Source organism: Anastrepha obliqua, chromosome 4, assembly GCF_027943255.1.
Source record: "Anastrepha obliqua isolate idAnaObli1 chromosome 4, idAnaObli1_1.0, whole genome shotgun sequence".
Classification (NCBI taxonomy): Eukaryota; Metazoa; Arthropoda; class Insecta; order Diptera; family Tephritidae; genus Anastrepha; species Anastrepha obliqua.
In genome coordinates, this window is record NC_072895.1 from 84,754,602 (window position 1) to 84,774,600 (window position 19,999).

General features: G+C 34.0%; 1 protein-coding gene across 1 annotated transcript; it reads right to left on the reverse strand.

Moving 5' to 3' along the window:
* Positions 1 to 1,699: 1,699 nt before the first annotated feature.
* Positions 1,700 to 11,556, reverse strand: LOC129246088 (protein twist). Its single transcript, XM_054884623.1, has 2 exons — positions 10,299 to 11,556; positions 1,700 to 2,721 (listed from the first exon to the last, which is right to left on the reverse strand). The coding sequence occupies exons 1-2, from the start codon at positions 11,426 to 11,428 to the stop codon at positions 2,466 to 2,468; spliced, it is 1,386 nt and encodes a 461-aa protein (XP_054740598.1). The 5' UTR covers positions 11,429 to 11,556; the 3' UTR covers positions 1,700 to 2,465.
* Between the last annotated feature and the right edge of the window lie 8,443 nt (positions 11,557 to 19,999).

The following is a 19,999-nucleotide window of genomic DNA, read 5'->3' on the forward strand; positions in this document are numbered from 1 at the left end:
ATACATCTTTTTTCAATTAGGAATCAGCGCTCGACGAGCAATGGTACATCTACCACTACATTTTTGCCTTGAAAATTTTCCTCATACAAATCATCTGCTGTTCACAGACGTCATAAAACTTTAGGTCCCTCTATTAAGTAGGAGAACTGCAGGGCCAATACCATAAATTGGAGGAGAAGAAAAATATATAACGAAGGATGCGCGTAAAGTTATCTGCAAAGTACAGGCGCAAGCAAAAGCTATTGAAGGGTTTAAATTTTTAAAGTCAAAAGTCTACTTATAATATTAAATTTTATAAGAACCACTTATCGCTCACAATTCTTTAGACGGATACTGTATGTGCACATGCTAAAATATATAGACCTAAATATGAATATGTGCGTGCACATAGGGGTACGCATCTATGTAAATGCTCCATTGCATTAACGGCAAGACAGCCGCGCACATGTGTGGCTGTCAATACATACGTACATACATACACATGTAGATATGATGGTACTTGTGAAGTGACAATGATAATGAAGACTCTTTAGGGGCATCAGTAGTGCCATTGAACATTTTTTTTTACGGCAGTAAATAAAATTGTAAGCTGCTGAAGTTAGTAAGTTGATGTTTCAAGTATTTATATTGAGAAATGTATTTCACACTCCATATTAAAACTGGTTGCATTAATATACTTTACTTCCCACTTACAATAAAATGGATCATAGCTGAGCAATAACACATGGGGTGAAAAGTTCTGGGTCTACCACATAGATGACACTAGTTTTATTGCATTCACTACTTTTTCAGTTAGTACTAAACTTAAAAAGACACCTTTTAAAATTTCATGATTTTCCATTCATTAGTTCGTGAGTTATTGTGCTGAGAGTGAAGCTACTTTTGTTATTTTCAAAACAATGGATCAAGAAGAATTTCGTGTTTTAATTTCATACTCCTTCTTGATGGGTGAAAATACCGTTCAAGCGAAGCAATGGCTTGAAAAGTGTTAAGAGGATTCGGCTCTATCAGAAACAACAATAAAACAACCTTAAAACTTGGTCGTAGACCCACCGATGATGCACAACGCAGTGGTAGTCCAAATGGCACGTCCGGCGGTAGCACCAGAAAGCATCAAAAAAATCCACAAAATCGTTTTGAATGATCAAAAAGTGAAAGTGCGTGAGTTAGCTGACATCGTAAAGATATCAGAAGAACGACTTGTCTTTTAATTGCATGACCATTTGACTATGAGAAAGCTCTGTTCAAGGTGGGTCCCGCGCTTGCTCACTGTTGACCAAAAACAACTGAATCACAAGACAATCAAAACAATAGCTAAACTTCATGGATTGAACTTCGAATTGTTCCCACCTCCACCGGCGACTACTGGCTGTTCGCAGACCTAAAAAATGCTCGCCCGTAAGAAATTTCACTCGAATGAAGAGGTTATCGCTGAAACTGAGGTCTATTTTGAGGCAAAAGATAAATACTTCTACAAAAGTGGTATTAAAATGTCAGAGCGGCGCTGGAATCATTTCGTTGTCTTCGTAGAAATTACATTGATGAATAAAGCTAATTTTGAACAAAGAAACAAGTATTTAAGTTGGAAAAACGTATTTTCTTTGTTAGCCCTGGGACTTTTCAGCCCATGTGTTACATACAGTGAGTCATAGGAAAATTCATTCGATATTTAATTTATTTTTTTTATTTTGGAAGATGTTGATTTTCTTATACATAGCACACGAAGTTCTTAAGGACCAGCTCATTAAGATAAAAAATTAAAATTAAAAGAAAATTGTAAAATTTTTTTGTATAACGGTACAATTATAATTTAAAACAGTACAGAGATTTTTATAAATATTTACTTATGTGAAAAATATGCTTATCAAGTAAATAATCCGTAACACAGCGTAACTACTTAGAATTTCTTTCACTAAGCTACACTTATTGTTTAATGGAAAGTTTTTATTTTAGCTCAAATAATGAGAATACTATTCTTATAGTGTTTTCTTTTCTCGAAAAAAGTGTCCCCTCGTTATACAGCAACATTACAAAAATGTTGCCATACACACTAGCGAAAATTTTGCATATTTCATTAGCGAAAAGCATAAGGAAAATTCTCCTCTTCTCAGATTATTTATATAATGAATATAATATAATACTACAATTTTTTGTTTTATGTTTTGTTTTTTATAGCAATTAAAGTTTTCGCCACATTTATTTTGAGGAACTTGTGTATAGAGAAAAATGCAAATCAGCTGGACACGCTCGCCATCACACTTTTAATTAAGCGAATGAAATGCTTCACTTTTGAGTATCACATTTTGGGAAATAAACACAAAAATTTGCCAGCGCTAACCGAATGAGGCATTGTAACGAGAAGAGAAAACGATATTATATTTTATGCTAAATATTTCAATACATACATACATTCAAATGAATTATAGAATACCATAGTACATAGACGAACATAGTTATGCTTAATCCTACGTTTTGCCTTGGGTGTCACCTTCCATTCTCCAAACGCCAAATAAGTAGCCAAGTTTTTCCGGCGGTATTACAGAAGCGCCTGTAGTTCGGCGCAACCCCTTCAATTCAGTCTCTGTTCCATTCGTAGCAGCATTCAAAATCGACGCTGTTCCAATCGGCAATCCACTGTTGGAGAGTATATTTTTGCTGTCCATCGATTTCAGTAGACTAATTTCGCTTGTGGATAGAACCCGACATAGAAAGTCAATATATCTGCAAAGAGGTAAATCATAGAGCACAATTTGAATTATAAATAAATACAAGCATACATACATATATATGTACATATGTACATCGGAAAACATATGACTTATGTCTAACAGTTAAGCCGTGAAAAGGTCGAGTTTGGGAAACAGCGCCGGCTAAACAAAGGCGAAATTTTCCCGCATTTGGGAATTTCCGTGGTCGGCCGATTTAACACATGGCAGCAATTACTCTGATGTATGTATGTATGCATTTTTAGGTATAAGCATAAAAGTGCATTCATATAAATATGCATTCATGTACGTACATGTACATATGTACGTATGAATGAACATGAACGTGAAGTGAATGGTGTCAGAAAAGTCTTGGAAATTGAAGAAATAAAACGAAATGTTTGTTATGCATTCAGAGATCTGGAACAGAACTTTAATTGAAATATCTTTACTTTTGCCCGAATTTTCGCGCACGCGAACAGGCAAACGGAGAGACAAAACTAAAGTCGGCTCCAGAAAATGTGTTTGCAATGTGTTTTTACGATTGCCTTGATTCTTAGGCCAGGTTAATTTCGAAGGAAGCCAATTTTGTAGTCTATACACTAGACCGGGTCGACAGCCATACGAAAAAAACATTCCGAAAATCCACGCCTGTATTTAGAGCTTATGTTGAAAGGATTGCGGTTCTGTACAAAAAAAATTATTGAGCCTAAAAACCCTAAATTTTCTTTTTCATATAATAAGTCATATTTTTTATCGTATTTTTTGTCATCTGATTTTCAAAACCGATATGCCATTCGTCTAGTTATAACGAATTCTATATTTCATTTATATGTCCTACGATGTCGTTTACGCTTAGTTGGATCGTTACCCAGAGTTGTACTTCTCTCAGATATCCCTTCTGCTTCATCCATCTCAAGTATGTACTTTAAAATTCATAAAAAGCTTCCTTGCAAACTACTTAGGCTTGCCATAAATTCTGTGACAAATTTTACAATGCATACGCAGAGAAGGAATCGCAGAAAAAAAGTTCTGTTATTTTTGATTTTGTTCGTATGCACTCATAAATTACACCCAGGTTCGGACCAAATTTCGTTTACAAAAATGTGGTAAAAGTGCAAGTGAGATTTACGAATTGCCGAAAAAACTTAATATTTTTAGAATGTTTGTTTATCGCACGATCAATCGTGTTTGCCAAAAGTGGCTCGAAACAGTGCAGCCATAAAGCCGTTCGAGAAAGAATTCGCTGAAATATCCTTAGAAAGCAGAAAATCATGTCCAGGGAAATGAATGTTTCGACCAGATCCATGTCAAGACTAATTAGAGATGATCTCCACGTGAAAGCCTTCCGTCACTCAATTGGTCATCTTTTGGTAATGCGCTTGAAGAAAATTAGACTTGACAGATGCAAGCAGCTTCTACAGCAACACGATTTTCACAGATGAGAAAATTTTCACTGTGAAGAAGTTTTTAATAAGCAAAATCTATGCTAAAACTTCTAAAGACGCAAAAATGTTCTTCCATGGGTTCAGCGAGGCCACCATTCAGCCTCCGTAATGGTTTAGGGGGAGTGTCTTGTAAAAGTGTTACATATCTTCATTTCTGCGAAAAAGTACTGAAGGAGTTGAGGAGTACTCTCTGTTCTAGCAAGATTCCGCTCCAGCCCATAGAGCAAAAACCACCCAGCAGTGGCTAAAAACGAATATTCCTGAATTCAGAGCCGCCGAAGATTTGTCGTGTGGAAGTCCAGATCTGAAACGATTAGACTACGTTTTGTGATCATGGAACTGAAAAACATGGCTTGTGGAAGACCTCACAGAAATTTGGAGAGTCTTAAACAATCTTCGGTTCGAGCAGCCACGTCAATATCTATGGAAACCGTGCGTGCTGCAAAGCTGAATGGCCTAATCGTATGAAAGCTTGCGTAAAATTTAAATTGTATTTTTTAATATTTACATGATTAAATAAAACTAACTTCATCAATGTCAGCCTTGAAATCCAACGTAGAATCTCTCTTGCCAACAAGTGCTACTTTAGACTAAGTAGGCCATTGAGTAGTAAAGTCCTCTCTCGACGAACAAAACTAACACTCTACAAGTATCACATCTTGTCCGTGTTAACGCATAGGGTAGAAGCTTGAGGCGGCCATTTGAGTGTTTCAGAGAAAGATTCTACAGAAAATTTTTGAACCTTTGCACGTTGGTGACGTATGAGCTTTACGACGAAATGGGCATAGCGCAGCGGCTACGTTGGTTGGGTCATGTCGTCCGAATGGATACAAACGCTCCGGCTCTGAAAGTATTCGATGCGGTACCAGCTGGTGATAGCAGAGGAAGAGGAAGGCCTCCTCTGCGTTGGAAAGATCAGGTGGAGAAGGACTTGGCTTCACTTCGAAATTGACTATGATTTATGCTGATTTATAAAACAAGTTATTGGAAATCAACATCGCAGTAGATATCGAAGGACAAAAGGCAATTTTATGCATTTTAAAAACCATAATATCTCCAGAACTATTTGACCCTTGACAAAATCAAATACATCATTCGAAAGGCAATTAAAATGAAATAAAAATAAAATATAAAATTTGTATGAAAAAATACAAAACAAAAAACGTTATTAAACGACATTTTCATTTTGGAATAGTCTTGTCGTATTCACACAATGTAAATAAACAAAAAGAGAAAAACAGCTCCTGATAAAAACCATAAAAACCAACAGCCAAGCGGCTAAGCGTCAATTGCATATATACAAGGTGGCGCAAAATTAATCACCCCACCGGAAGATTTATAATATTTGCAAGTGGCGTCGTACGTCAATTATATTTCACCCTTGAGAACTCCTATATAACGGTAATATTCAAAAAACAAAAAAAGCAACGCATGAATGAAGCAAAATTATTTTGGAATGCAAAAACTAAATTACTTTGGAATACAAAAAATAAATATAACGCAAGTGAATTTTTTTTTAAAGAGCGGTGGCACGCCCACGTTTTGGTACTGGGACTACTTGATATAAACACTGATCACTCATCTAAATCCCGCTCACTTTTTTATATATTAAAACTAAATTTACGTTCGTATGTTTAATCTTACAAGCCATAACTCGAGAAAATCTCTAAACAAAAAAATTAAACTTAAACTGTTTTAATGACCACCAAATATTTAGTTTTCGAATTTTTATTTTATTAATAATAAAACCGGCTCACTATTATAAAAATAATAATTTTTGTGTAATATTTAAAATAAGAACCTTTTTGGAACAATTTCTTTCATGGTGTGACTCATCTGATTTTTTTTTTTTTGGCATGACCACCAATAGCCAATATTAGAAAAACTCTCTTTTTGGTGTTTTATGCTCGGAGATTCGAACATGCGCACTTCCGAATGGTAGTCACGCATCAATCATTCGGCTACGGTGGCCGCCATTTTAATTTAAATTAATTTTCAAATATTGACCTGAAATAAGGGATGCCACTGAGAATTAACTGATCATAGCCATACATTGAAATAGTACTATCAGGTTTAAAGGAGGTTGGTTGCAAGCGCAAGTCGAAGGTTGCGAAAAAAAAATTAAAAGTTTTAATATAACTCTATGTACAAAAACACGCCTCGCTCCTCTCATTGTTTTTTTGCATTTTTGTTTTTTTTTTGTCAATTGCATACGTTTTAAAAAATATTTTCAAAATTTGTTGGAAAGTAAGATGATTCGTAAAATTTGGCCTTAGCTGAGATCACTTGAATTCAATCACATCTCCTTCATTATATTTATTTTGGTATTTTCCTATACTTACAAGAATACATCGCATACTCTCTGCATACAACAACAACTCAAAATGTCTCAACTTTTAGTTAATATGTGCTCACTGTAAAATATATGATACTAAACGGTGGAGAGAGTGCAGAGCGTGGCTCATCTACGAAGCCACTATCAGTGTAATTGACAGAATCAGCTGATTTGCTGACGTAATATTTAGGTATTTGTGTTCATTTTATTGTTGTATTGTTTTTAATTTGTTTTCGAATTTATTTTACTACTCCGTTCTTTTTTTTTCGTTTGTGATATTCGTGAGAGGTCGCAATCTTTCAATCTACCATTTTTGTGTCTATTGCATGTCGAAAAAACAATTAGACCTTCTCTGTTGTTACGAATGGAGAAAATTAAATATTTCTAGTTGTGTTGTGATATTCAAAGTGCGTTAAGCGCAACCGCTTATTGAAAAGAGTCTTTGAAGCTGCTTTTCACTTACTTTAAAACCTTGAACATCAACAAAAGCGTCTTAACTAAAAATAATTCAATAGGAAGTGCGTGAATATTTTACTAAAAGAGTTATAATTCAAAAATCGGCCTCTCGAAAAAATTATTTTCATAATATTTTCTCATATGAGTTTTAAACACTTTTTCTTCCCAAGAAACAACATTTAGTTTTTCTAAAATACTTCATAAATTTAAAAACGGCTTTTGTGCTTCCTGAAAATTACAAATTTTGGGTTGGGCATCTTTTGTGGCAGATGTGCGATATTCCTTTAATTAATGACCGATTAATGATGATATGATCTTGATTTCTTTGCTTTAATAAAAAATCACAAATTTTTTGAGATCTAAATCTTTTTTAATTATTAAAATAAAAATTTAATTCAAGCAACTATTATAAAAAAAATAAAAATTAATTTTCCTTTATGGACAATTTTTTTTTAAATTTGTTAGAAACAAATTTGTTTTTAATTTTTAGAAAAAAAGTTTATTTGAATAAAAAAAAATCGATGATAGATAGTTTTCAAAAAAAATAATTTTTTTTTAATTATTTGTTGCATTTTTTTGTAGAAAAAATTTTAATTTTTAATTTTTTTTCAACTCTCGACGTGGCGAAAGAGTGCATACAAGTGCAAATGCTGTCATTTCTCTCCATGAAAAGTTAGGTACATATCATTTTAAAGAAAAATGTCCAAACAAACTAAAACTATTTTTTAATTTGTTTATCGGAAAAATGTTCCAATATTTAAAAAAAATGTTACCGAAAAGTTCGAATAAAGTTATAAATGAAGCAATTATTTTAGTTTCTCATAGGCCAACAATTATTTAAAAGAAAAAAAAAACAGAAAATTAGAAAAGGGCGAAAAATGCATTCGATAATTGAAGCTTTTGAGTAAAATAATTTTTTTAATTTATAATTTATATTATTTTTACTGATAATAAATAAATATTCGATATTTATATGTACATACATCCATATGTATGTACTCGTATATGTAAATTATTGCAGTTGCTGTTGAATTGCTAAACTTGACCGATTTGCCACCTGTTTGGAATATTGTATTCAATAAAATCACCCAAGTGTCGCAATATAGGTGTCAAACTCAAGCGAGTTTAGATTTTCTTGGTTTTTCTATAGCTAACTTTGTATATCTATGTAGCTCCAAAACTTGGTACTCCGGATAAATTATTCAGCTTACCCGAAAACGGGAAGACCGAAAATATTGTGTATCCACTTACAACGGAGAAAAATTTAATAAAATTAATTTCGTTTAATATTTTTTTAATAAATTGTTTCTACGTTATTGAGTAAGGTGTAGCAACGCGGTCTGGGTATCAGTTAGTAAATAAATACAAATTTTGAGCCCCTGTATCCCTTCTGCACAATTTGAGCTACTGCACGAGTATAGTAGAAAATATTCACCAAATTTTTTCAAAATCGATAACGTTTTTAGTTGGGTACATTTGACGTGTTTTGTTCCGATTGCCCTATTGTTTTTATCAAATTTAAAAATTTCGACCTTTTTAGGCCGAAACGGCTTAAACTTTTTCTGCCTGCTATTTTTGAAATTTCGAATTTTTCTTCCACTACGAACTTATCAGAAAATATTTGAATTAATTATAACGGAAGCAAAAAATCGCGTGCTCAACTTTGAATTATTGATATTTGTTGCGGATATAAAACTGAAAATATCTCTGCAACTTTGGAGCACCAGATATTGAAGATTTCTTGAAGCTTCGGACAGTTATTTCCTCAGCGAGGAGTTGGGTGAAGACGAAGTTATTTAAATAAATTTAAAATACTAACTTCAAATATGGTGATTTTTCTCAACGCTCTCTAATCTTGAATCCTCGTCTGAGAGCATTAATGCTCAAATAACCTCAAATTGTGCTATACATTTCTGTCATGCATTAGGGTGCATCACTCTCCATACAAAAAAATTGGCACTATTTATTCATTATATTTTAACTAAAAACATTTCAAACTAATTTTAAAATTTTCCCGGTCTTGACCTCCAAAATCTCAATCAATGTAATAAATGAAATTTTTTAAGGTTGTAATAAATGGAATTTTCTCTCTTCTTAGGGAATTTTTTTAAAAAACTATTTTTGAAAACTAATTTTATTTACCGAAAAAGCTCTAAGGTGATTTTTTGAATAAACTGTTTTTAAAAACTAATGTTATTTATAAAATCTCGATTGTATTTTTGGAAGAATTTTCAAATCGATATTTTAGGAAAATATTAAGATTTACGTCACCGACTTGAAAATAAACGTAAATCTTCACATTTTTCCAAAATATTTTTGCGAGTCCTAAAATTAAGTGTATAATTTCTGTGGAAAAACTGGTAATCGCTTTTTTGGCAAATCTTTTTTTTTTAACTAATTTTATTTATAAAGAACTCGATTTTTGGAAACTTTTTCAAATCGATCCAGCTCACGTAAATCCTAATATTTTTCCAAAATATTTTTGCTGTAGACCTAAAATATAATAGATTTAATAATTCCTGTAGAAAAACTGCATATTTCTTTGGTGAGGCCCTCAAATATACACAGGATGACAAAAGCAGAAATAAAAAAAATTTACATGTATTTTGTTTTTGCAATTTAGTAGCTTCAATATCAAAATTTCAATCAGATTGTAAACAAAAATACAAAACACCAATAACAAAAAACAGTTGACTTTTAGATTCAAACCATCAAACCACAAGAAAAAAGCAAATCAGCTCTCTACTGATATCACCTTGTCTTGTAACCGACTATAGAGATATACCTATGCAATTCAAAAATATTTACCACCGTTGTACCTACTCATGTAAGCACATATGTATGTATGTATGAGTAAACATTCATATACATGTACAAGGTGGCGCAAAATTAATCACCCCATCTGAAATATAATTTCTACAAATGGCGCTGTACATCAATTATATTTGACACTTGCGAAGTAAACAACTTCAGTAGGCAAACAGGCAAGCAATTGCCAATTCAAAACCAAAATTGGATGATTAATTTTGCGCCACCGTGTATTTTCCCAAAACGAGAACACTCATACACTCGGAGTAAAAAAAATTTCAAACCTCAAATGGGATGATTAATTTTGCGCCACCTTGTATTTTCCCGAACGCGAACACTTATATGCTCGGAGTAAAAAAAAATATTTAAACCTCACATTCGATGATTAATTTTGCGCCACCTTGTATTTTCCCAAACGCGAACACTTATACACTCGGAGTAAAAAAATGGTTCAAAACCAAAATTCGATGATTCATTTTGCGCCACCTTGTGCATACAATTTCAAAACCTAATTCTTGCGTGATCAAACAATTCGCTTTCACTCACCTAGTGGCTAGCTTTAACGTTTGAATTTTGCTGAGCTTATCGCTGGGCAATGTCGGGATGATCTGTTGGAGTGCTTTGAAGGCATCATTCAAACTTTGGGTGCGTTGTCGTTCGCGTACATTAGCCATTACCCGTTGGTTATGGAATTCTTCGGTATCTTCACTTCTGCTCGATTTCCGTCTTGTACGCCGTCTTGGCTTTCGGAACTGTTTTGAAGCATCCTGATTGTCGGAAAGGGAATCTGCACGAACATCCATCAGCTCGTCATTGTTTGCATAATCGTAACTGGCTTCGCTAGTTTCATGGCTATTGCCATTCAAACGAATAAATTCCATATCATCACGATCGAGAGTAGAGCAAGTATTGCTCTTTAAAGAATTCACAAACTCATACTGATCTAAACTTTTCGCATTTGCTTGCGCCTGCAGATTGTGATGTGTCAAGTCCTTACTACTGTTTGCCGCGTTTGCATTGAAAATATTGTTAGCTGGCTGGCACAGTTGGCGCTGTTGATTTGGCTGATAATGGTACTTGAAATTATTTTCATTACGTTCGCACATTTCGAGGCTGCCAAATTCGAATTGTGACGAATGAGTGCTGCTGTTGCTGTCCGAGTGGAGGGTTAAATTTACTTCCGCCACCGATTCTGGCAAAAATTCCTCAACATATCTTTGCTGGTCCTGTTGATGCATAAAATGATGTTGTTGTTCATTTGGCAATTCCAAATGCTGCTTCTTACTGTCTGGCATCATTTTATGTTCCGTACTTTCGAATTCGCGATTTCTCTTATTAATTGGTATATAATCCGTCGGCGCCGATTCAGCACTGGCGTACACAAAATTTGCTGACTCCGTTATGCTGGGATGCGCGTGTATTGTGGGCTGCGCTATCATCGATCGCGGTTGATCCGCATTCGCACTGGTTGGTTGAGGACTTTGATAAAACGTCGTTGGAAGTGATTGTTGCTGTTGTGGGATGTTTGGTTGCAATTGCATGGAATACAAATAATCGTAGGGCCGTGGCTCCATTTTCATCAGTTTAATTACATTGTCTTTTATATCCAATGAAGGAGCCATTGGCTTGTAACTTATGTCGAGTAAAATTTTTGGTGAGCTCGGCTGGGTTGACATACTAATTCACTATTCCGATTTATCACGTAAAAAAATGTGAACACGATTCGCAATTATTTGACCTTGTTTTACGGCTGTAAACTTTTAGTTCTTCTCACATGTTAACCGGCACAAGAACGAACGTAAACTAATGCTTCCGTCTATGTAATGAATCTCAAAACGGCACTTTGTGTTTTCACCAATGAATTTGTAGTTGTTCCACATCGTTTTGGGAAAGAGACAACTGTAGTATACATCTACAATAATGACGTCATCAAACGGAGTTGCTTTTTGACGCTACCCTTTGCATTGACTGCATTTCGTAGTAGTTGTGTATTTGTAATTCAAATTGCCAACCCTCGCTGCCAGATGATCAACATGTCTGCATGAGAGTTCGCATTTGGATATGGCGATCGGCAAACAATGAGGTAGCGATCGTCTATACATACATACACATACATATGCGCAAATGTGTAAACCGCTCGCAAAATATGCTAGACGAGGAAGGACGGCTTTTAGGGAAATGCAAGTGTATGTGTCACAACAACTGAGAGAATTAGTATATGCGAAAATTTATACATATACGTACACTTGCCAGAAAAAGTACTCGTACACAAAGAAATGAAAGCAACATACTATATTAAGGAATTCATTGTAAAATAACACATTTTAAACTTTAATGAGAAATTTTTAGTCAGTAATTTTTCGACCGCAGTACCGCTCGTACGAAAATATAACACGTTCCCAACATTTTGGAGCCTTGTTAACAAATTCGTTTGCAAAATCCATGCGTTTTTTCTATTGATTTCGGATATGTACGGTTTCCTACGTGCTACACGTTCGCGATACCCATCTTTTTTAATTATTTTACGTACAGTATCGTCGTGCACATGCTTGCCAAAGGAATTTGAAATGTGTTTACATATTTGAGAAGCCGTAATTCGAGGATTATTTTTCACTGACTACAATTTGGTTCATTTTTCACGTACGGTCAGCTTGCTAGGTCGACCAGAATGTGGCTTTGATACAATTGAACCAGTTGTATTGTATGTTTGCACGCCATATTGCACAGAAGTGTGACTTCTTCCCATGATTTGCTCAATTTCGCGGAAAGATTTGCCTGTTTTTCTAAGTTTCCGGATAATTTTTCTTTCGCCAATACTAATTTTCTTAGTTTTGAGGGCCATCGCTATTTTTTGTACACAAAATCAATTACAAACTAAAATAAACCGTTATTGGGTATACTGTATACTGTGGAGAATCCCTGTTTTCATGTGTACGGAAACTTTTATTGCTTCGTTGAAGTGAAGTTTTTTGTTTTTGTTTTGTAAAATTTAATTTTTAAAGATGAACTTAGGAAAAAATGTATAGAAACTGTAGAAAAATTACTGACTAAACATTTCTCATAAAAGTTTAAAATGTTTTACTTTTTTACAATGAATTTCTTAATATGTTGCTATCATTTCTTTGTGTAAGGATACTTTGTGTGGCAAGTGTATATGTAACACACCGTGGTTGCCACCTTCCGATTTATTTATTTATGCAATTAATAATCAAAAAAAGACAGTATTTCTTACGGACTATCAAAAACATTTTAAAGCTAAATAATTTAGTTCAAAATAAATTAAACTTATAACTTACTCGTTTCATTTTAATGAATGAAAGAAAAAGGTAACTTTTCTTATAATTTACATAGAAAGATTATTAGATAATACTAAGAATTTTGTTCAACAATTCATTTAGTACCAATTTGAAGTGGTTCTTTGTTGCCGAAAAATCTGGGCAAATATGATTTGAAAGCGAATTTAAGTCTCCCGAAATTCTAGAAATCAGAGCATTGTAAGCATAATTAGTTCTTACCATTTCTAACCAGAAAATATCATAATTTCGCATGCTTCATTGAAGAATATTGAAATTAATTTTCTCAAGTAGCAACGTGGAATTAATCACCCCACTTATCAGATCGGAAAGGAAAGTGATGGAGAGAATAGTTCTTCTAATATCTAGTATTTTTAAATTAATGAGCAAGCGCCGACTTTTACAGAATGGAATTGGATCAGTGAAATTCAAAAAAACGCCAAACATAATGCACAAAAGCTTTCTGGACACGTTCAAGCCTACTAATACGATAAGCATAATATGGTCTCCAAATAAAGCCGGCGTATTCCAGCTTCAAACCCACAAGAGAGGTATATAACAGCTTTATAGTACATGGGTCAGCAGAGTCTGAACCAAAACGTCGTATAAAAGCAAGTACGCAAGAAGACTTCAAGGGATTTGGTAAACATTAATAAAAATGGATAGGTGATTTCAGAACAATTTTTAAAAAGATACGAAAATAGCTCGTCTACATCAGATTTTGTTGATGTTTTGAGTTACCGAATTCCATCTTCAACATCAGAAAACATTAAGGGCACAGATACCTGTAAAATTTCGAAAAAAAAAACAATTTTGTTGTTCATAAAATGTTAATATTATATAATCCTTTAAAAATATGTCAAAAAAAGTTTACAACGTAAATTTAAGTATTTCTTATATTATAGATCATCAACCGTGATGGCTCTATTCTTTGCGTTCGAACGCTGGGAGAGGTATACTCGTAGTTACGTTGTATTCAAACTTTAGACGCGTTTTTCTCAAAATTATATTTTTGGAATTGGCGTACACGACAACTCGAAACGTTATTGACCGATCTCCCTGAAATTTCGCACACATTTTTTTTATGACTTACTCTCTATTTGAATACAATTTTTCGAAAAAATTATTTTTTCGAAGCAAAAATAGGAAATATTGCGCCAAAATTCATTTTTTTTTTTAAGCATTTTATTTCGCGAATTTTTGCTTCGATTTTCTTTTAATTCATATAGAAATTATGACATTAATAAACAAAAAAAAATTTAGGTTTTTTGTATTCAGGTCACTGCCCGCTGATTGAGAAGCCCCCTGCGACCTTCCTGGAAGAATTGAGTATACATCCGCCATTTTAAATGATTAAAATAAGAAAAAATGTATACTATTTTAATGTATAAATAAACTGTATGCCAATTTGGAAAAAAAAAAATATTGACTTCTTCATTTTAAATTATTTAAATGAAAATCAGGGAAAATATGACCGTTTACAGGTATCTGTCCCCTTAAGGTTAACGAACTCGTCATGTGATATTCCTGATGTACTCTTCTCTAGCTATATTATCATCTGTAAATCTGTATCAGAGTAAAAAAATAATAATAATTTCAAATAACTATATAGAAATTTGCATGAGAACTCTCATTTTATGATAAGTGAAAATGTCATAGCGAAATCTACAAACCATATTTTTTTAGTTGAAAATATAAGCTTAATGCCATAGCAGCCAGAGCAACCATAGATCTTACCTAGACTATAATTTTTAAATTATTATTAGACTTAGGTTTAAAAATAAACATAAATAAATTAGTTAAAAATATATCATTACTTTTACTTATACTTCGGGAAGCATATCAAATTAAAAACTTTAAAGTCGTTTTTCTCTTCGCAATTTTGGTGTTTCGAATTACAACACTCTTGCAGAAAATGGATGATATATATGAGGCATGGAAAAAGTCAGTAATATATAATAAATAAATTACCAAGAATAAATTAATTTTGCTTAATTAAAAACGTTTTATAAGAAATTTTGCTTACCCAGTGGGCACACGTTTTTTTATTGCTCATATTAATTAGCAAGCTGTACTTTCACGAGAACTAGCAGTATAATCCGCTCAACCGAATTGTCATTATTAATCATTCAGTTCAAAATCCTTCATTATTGTTAAAAGTAACTTTTTATAATTTTTAGATGGGTTTTTGATATAAAATATTTACATATTTTAAAATGTTGTAGAGGGTGTTTTTTTTTTAGAGGTTAGGTTTTCAAGATGAAATAAAAAGTATATAATTTAATGTTATGGCCAAGAATTTACCTTTATTATAAAGATAAGGGTTTGCCATTATGTTTTAAAAATGATTTCGGGCAAGTGGCCGCCGCGGCTGGCTCGAATAAATTCCAGCCAAGAGTCCCAATTTTCGACCACTTTTTGCAGCAATTGGAGCCGTATGTCAGCAATAACGCGCCGAATATTCTCTTCCAAGACGTCAATCGTCTCGGGCTTATCTGCGTAGACAAGCGACTTCACATAGCCCCACAAGAAATAGTCCAGCGGTGTTATATCGCACGATCTTGGAGGCCACGCCACAGGTCCACGGCGCGAGATAATGCGCTCACCAAAAGTTTCTTTCAATAAATCGATTGTTGCGTTGGCTGTATGGCATGTAGCGCCGTCTTGTTGGAACCAAAGGTTGTCCACATCAACATCGTCCAATTCAGGCACGAAAAAGTCATTAATCATGGCTCTATAGCGCTCTCCATTGACTGTAACATTATGGCCGGCTTCATTTTTAAAGAAATATGGACCAATGATTCCCTCTGCCCATAGAGCACACCAAACAGTGACTTTTTGAGGATGTAACGGCATCTCAGCAATGGCTTGAACAAAATTTTCTTCGATGCGCCGCGCGAACCGAACCATTATTTTCGTAATACTTTTGCACGATTTGCAAACGTTGTTCAGGTGTAAGTCTATTCATTATGAAATGGCAAACCAAACTGAGCATAAATCAAGTGACAGCTGTCAAAAAGACCATCTACGAAAAAAGTAGTGCCAACTTGAAAACCTAACCTCTAAAAAACACCCTATAGTATAATTGATTCACTCTTTACAGACAGAATGACAATTGCACTGCCCAAGAAAAGAACAAAATGAAAATGACACTGAAATATTGCTATATTTTACGCTTACCTTCTATTCTGCTTCATAACGAATAGTAATATAATTAAGGGGGGCATCTTCTCCAGACAACAAATTTTTCAATAATTTTTTGCGAAAAACTAAAAGTATTTATTATCTTAAAATAAATTACATATTAATATTCATGCTTAAATACAAACGTTGTTTTGAGATAAAAAGCAATGGCGGCGCTACAGCTGCTCAAATGTGACTCCTTTAATTAGCGCCGTGGAATGTACAGCCTCTTGTAATCAACTGAAACCAACCAGACAAAAAATGTTCATTAAAATAACTTATTCCGCTTTGATTTTACCTCTCTTTAACTAAAAAAAAATTTAATTTGAAGTGAAGAAAAATTACACTTCCCTTTAAACAAATTGATCAAAATAGTATTTTTAGTGATATTTAATATAAAATTTGAGATCATGGAAAGGCCAAAGTGGATATCTTGATTACTTTTTGAGTTATGAGACAGCGCGGAAAAAAACGTACTTCGAGAAAAACGCGATTATATGGGCTTTTTAGACTTTCTATTAAGCTTGAAACATTGCAAAGATAATCTTTAGATTGGAAATGAATTTTTAAAGCAAAAAAAAACAAAGAAAGAATATTTGAAAGTACCGGAGGAGCTATCCCCTTTAAAAATCTATCACAATCTCGGGTATTGCTCCGAAAGTATGCCAAAAAGAGTGCTTTTTTATTGCCCGCTTTTAAAGATCTTCACATTCTTCACTGTTATTCAAATATTTTTATGGAAATGTTGTTAAATATAGTATTGTAGAGTTAAAAACCGTTGCGTTTTTGTTAAGTTAAATAACCAACTATTCGGAATTGCATAAGTACTACTATTTTTGTGCTCACTGCTGTACCAGACTTGCCCAAAGTCGCAAAGATTAATACTTATTAAAGAGGGCGTGTTGAAAATATACGAATGCTTATGAGAGGGCCATTGTATGCGGTGTATGAGTATATATTTGCATATGCAGGTGTGTGTGTATGAATGTGGAGACCGCAGCCAATCAGATCGTTGACGGCAAGAAATCTAAGAGCGAAGTAAAACAGTTCTGTACTAACACACTTTATGGTATGTAGCTTTGTTAATTATAAGGGAGATGTAGCAGGTACAGCTACCTCTAATAAAAATATATGTAAATCATCAAAACTTGTACACAACTGTTAACATAGACCCTTATTTTTGCATAGCGTTAAATGGCCTAAACAACAATTTCCGCTTTTAAAAGATATCGGTCTTACGAATTTCTTGTCATCGTTGCCCTTAACCTCAACTGTCACAATTGACAACTAAAATTTCATTTTATAGCGTGGGAATACAGCAATTCTGAAAATGAGAAAGCTGGACAGGGTCAAATTCGATGGGTATTAAGCCATATTCAGCAAAAGTCAAGTGTAGAACAAAGTGCAAAAAGCTGATCATAATTTGTTGGTCGCACATGCTCACAAAATAGGGATTGCTAGTAGGGACAAATACAGGAAATGCAGAGAGGATGTTGAGGAAAATTTAGAACAGCTTCTGTGCGTTTGTCCGCCATTATCAAAACGCGTTTAAAATGCCTGGGAGCCCCACTGTTTGAGGGTCTTTAGGATGTCTCAAACGTGGATCTCCCAGCTCTGCTTAAATTCCTCAAAAGCGTTGGCATCCTACATGATGTCTACTATACTTTCGGTATTCATAGAGGTCAGTCGGTCCATCTGCTATCGCTAGTGATCAAAAGGTCTATGCGTGGCTTAATGCCAACCAGGGTAACCTAACCTAACCTAAGCCATATTTAGTAAAAGGTGTAGATGTGGTTTTACAACTACAAAATTTCGCTGACAACATTACCACTTCTTTTTATAAAGTATGTATTGGCAGTTGTTAGTCAATTTAAAATAAGTTTATAAATACAGGTATATTTTAATTTCATCAGCAACGACGCGCTGTGGAGAGCATTGAATGAGGCGCCCATCCTATGGCAAATCAAAACCAAACCAAAACCAAATTTAGAAAACCACCAGATATCATCACGAGAATGGCACTTGACTGGGACCCGCAAGGGAGCAGAGGTTGCGGTCGGCCAAAGATCTCTTGACGAAGGTCGATGTTGCGCGAATTAGCAGATGCCGACATCACATGGGACGGCGCAAAAACAACAGCCCAGAACAGTGTACGATGGAAGAGTCTTGTCGAGTCCCTATGGTCCCGAACGGAGTGAACAAGGATATAAAAGAAAGTATGTAAATAGAGATTACCTTTTCCTCTTAGTCATATAATCAACTCTCGGTTTTCATAAGAAAAAATATAGATTAATACATATTTCGTTGCGCATTCTTGTATTCTTGTGGGTCATTAACTAACCTAATTTTTTGCATACGTCCTTAGGGAAGACCTAACATTCTTGTCATCGGTTCAGCAAAATATCGAGTTTTAGGCATTTTTACCTTTATTCAATACAATTACCTTCAGGGGTTAGGTGGGTTTGAAAATTTAAAAAAATCGATTTTTTTTTGTCTTATTAAATAGTATAATATGTTTAAAATATTCTCCTAAAATTTCAAATTGATCCGAGTAAAATTCTACGAGATAGACCCTTCAGAAGTTCCGCCCATCAGGCCATGTCAGTGCAGCGTTTCGCAGGTATACGCGTTTATCTCAAAACTCGATTTTTTAAGTCGGTGGACACGATTTCTCGAAAAGTTATGAAGCGATTTTGTTCAAACTTTGCACACATCTTTGGAATAACATTATCAAGTTATTGAACGAAGGATTTTTTTTTTTATTACAACTAATTTTTTCGAGCCAACACATGACGAAAATTTGACCAAAAAATGTGTTTTTTTGTTCAAAGTCTGTCAAAAATTCAAATTAAATTTTTTTTTTCCTTCGTCCAGTAACGAGATTTATCCATGTACTAACGAAATATTTTTGGTTTTTTGATTTTAGATGAACCAATAATGAGTTATGCTGTCCACGGCAAGAGGATTTTTTTGTGAGACGTTAAGGGAGATGTGGTACCAACGGCTGAGTTTTCGGAATTTTTAAATAAAAATTTCACAAAATACTGTTTAAATATGTATCTTTGATATGCTGAATTGTTTAAATAAAATATATGATTGTATATATTAAAAAAAAATAGTAAAAATAACCTTTTTTTGAACCTCTGTAACCCACCTAACCCCTTAATCAATACAATCTCAGAGATTATGAGTTCAGCTCAGGCGAGTCATGAAAGAATTTGATTTTAGACAAGGAATGAACCACCCAGATCTTCAAGAACACATGATTTCCAGGCGAAGAAGCATCTTCAGCACAAGCAACTGTTTGACCATACATATGTAAATACGTACAGTCACTGACACCTTATTTGATACAGATACAATTTTTTGTTAAGTGTTCTATATTTCATAATATTTTGCGAAAGGGAAAAACAGAGTATGCAGATATTTTACTTAAATAATAAAATTCATAAAGTGTCCAAAAAGGAATTGTAAAAAAAACACACAGGAAATTCACGCCGCAGCTTAAATGATGCATCCTTTATTATCAATTAAAGCTTCAAATCTGCGTGGCATGAAGTCAACCAATTTTTTTGTGTATTCCGGACTCATTTAGTTCCATTCTTCAAGTATCGCCTTTTTACGACCAGATTTGTTATGGTTGTCATATTTTCTTACCTACAAGAAAGTGGGACTTATACCCAAAATGGGGAAAAGAATTCAAACCAGTGATCCAGTAATAATAACCAGTCGATCAACGGAGGCATTCCTGTGATAGAACACAAAATGACT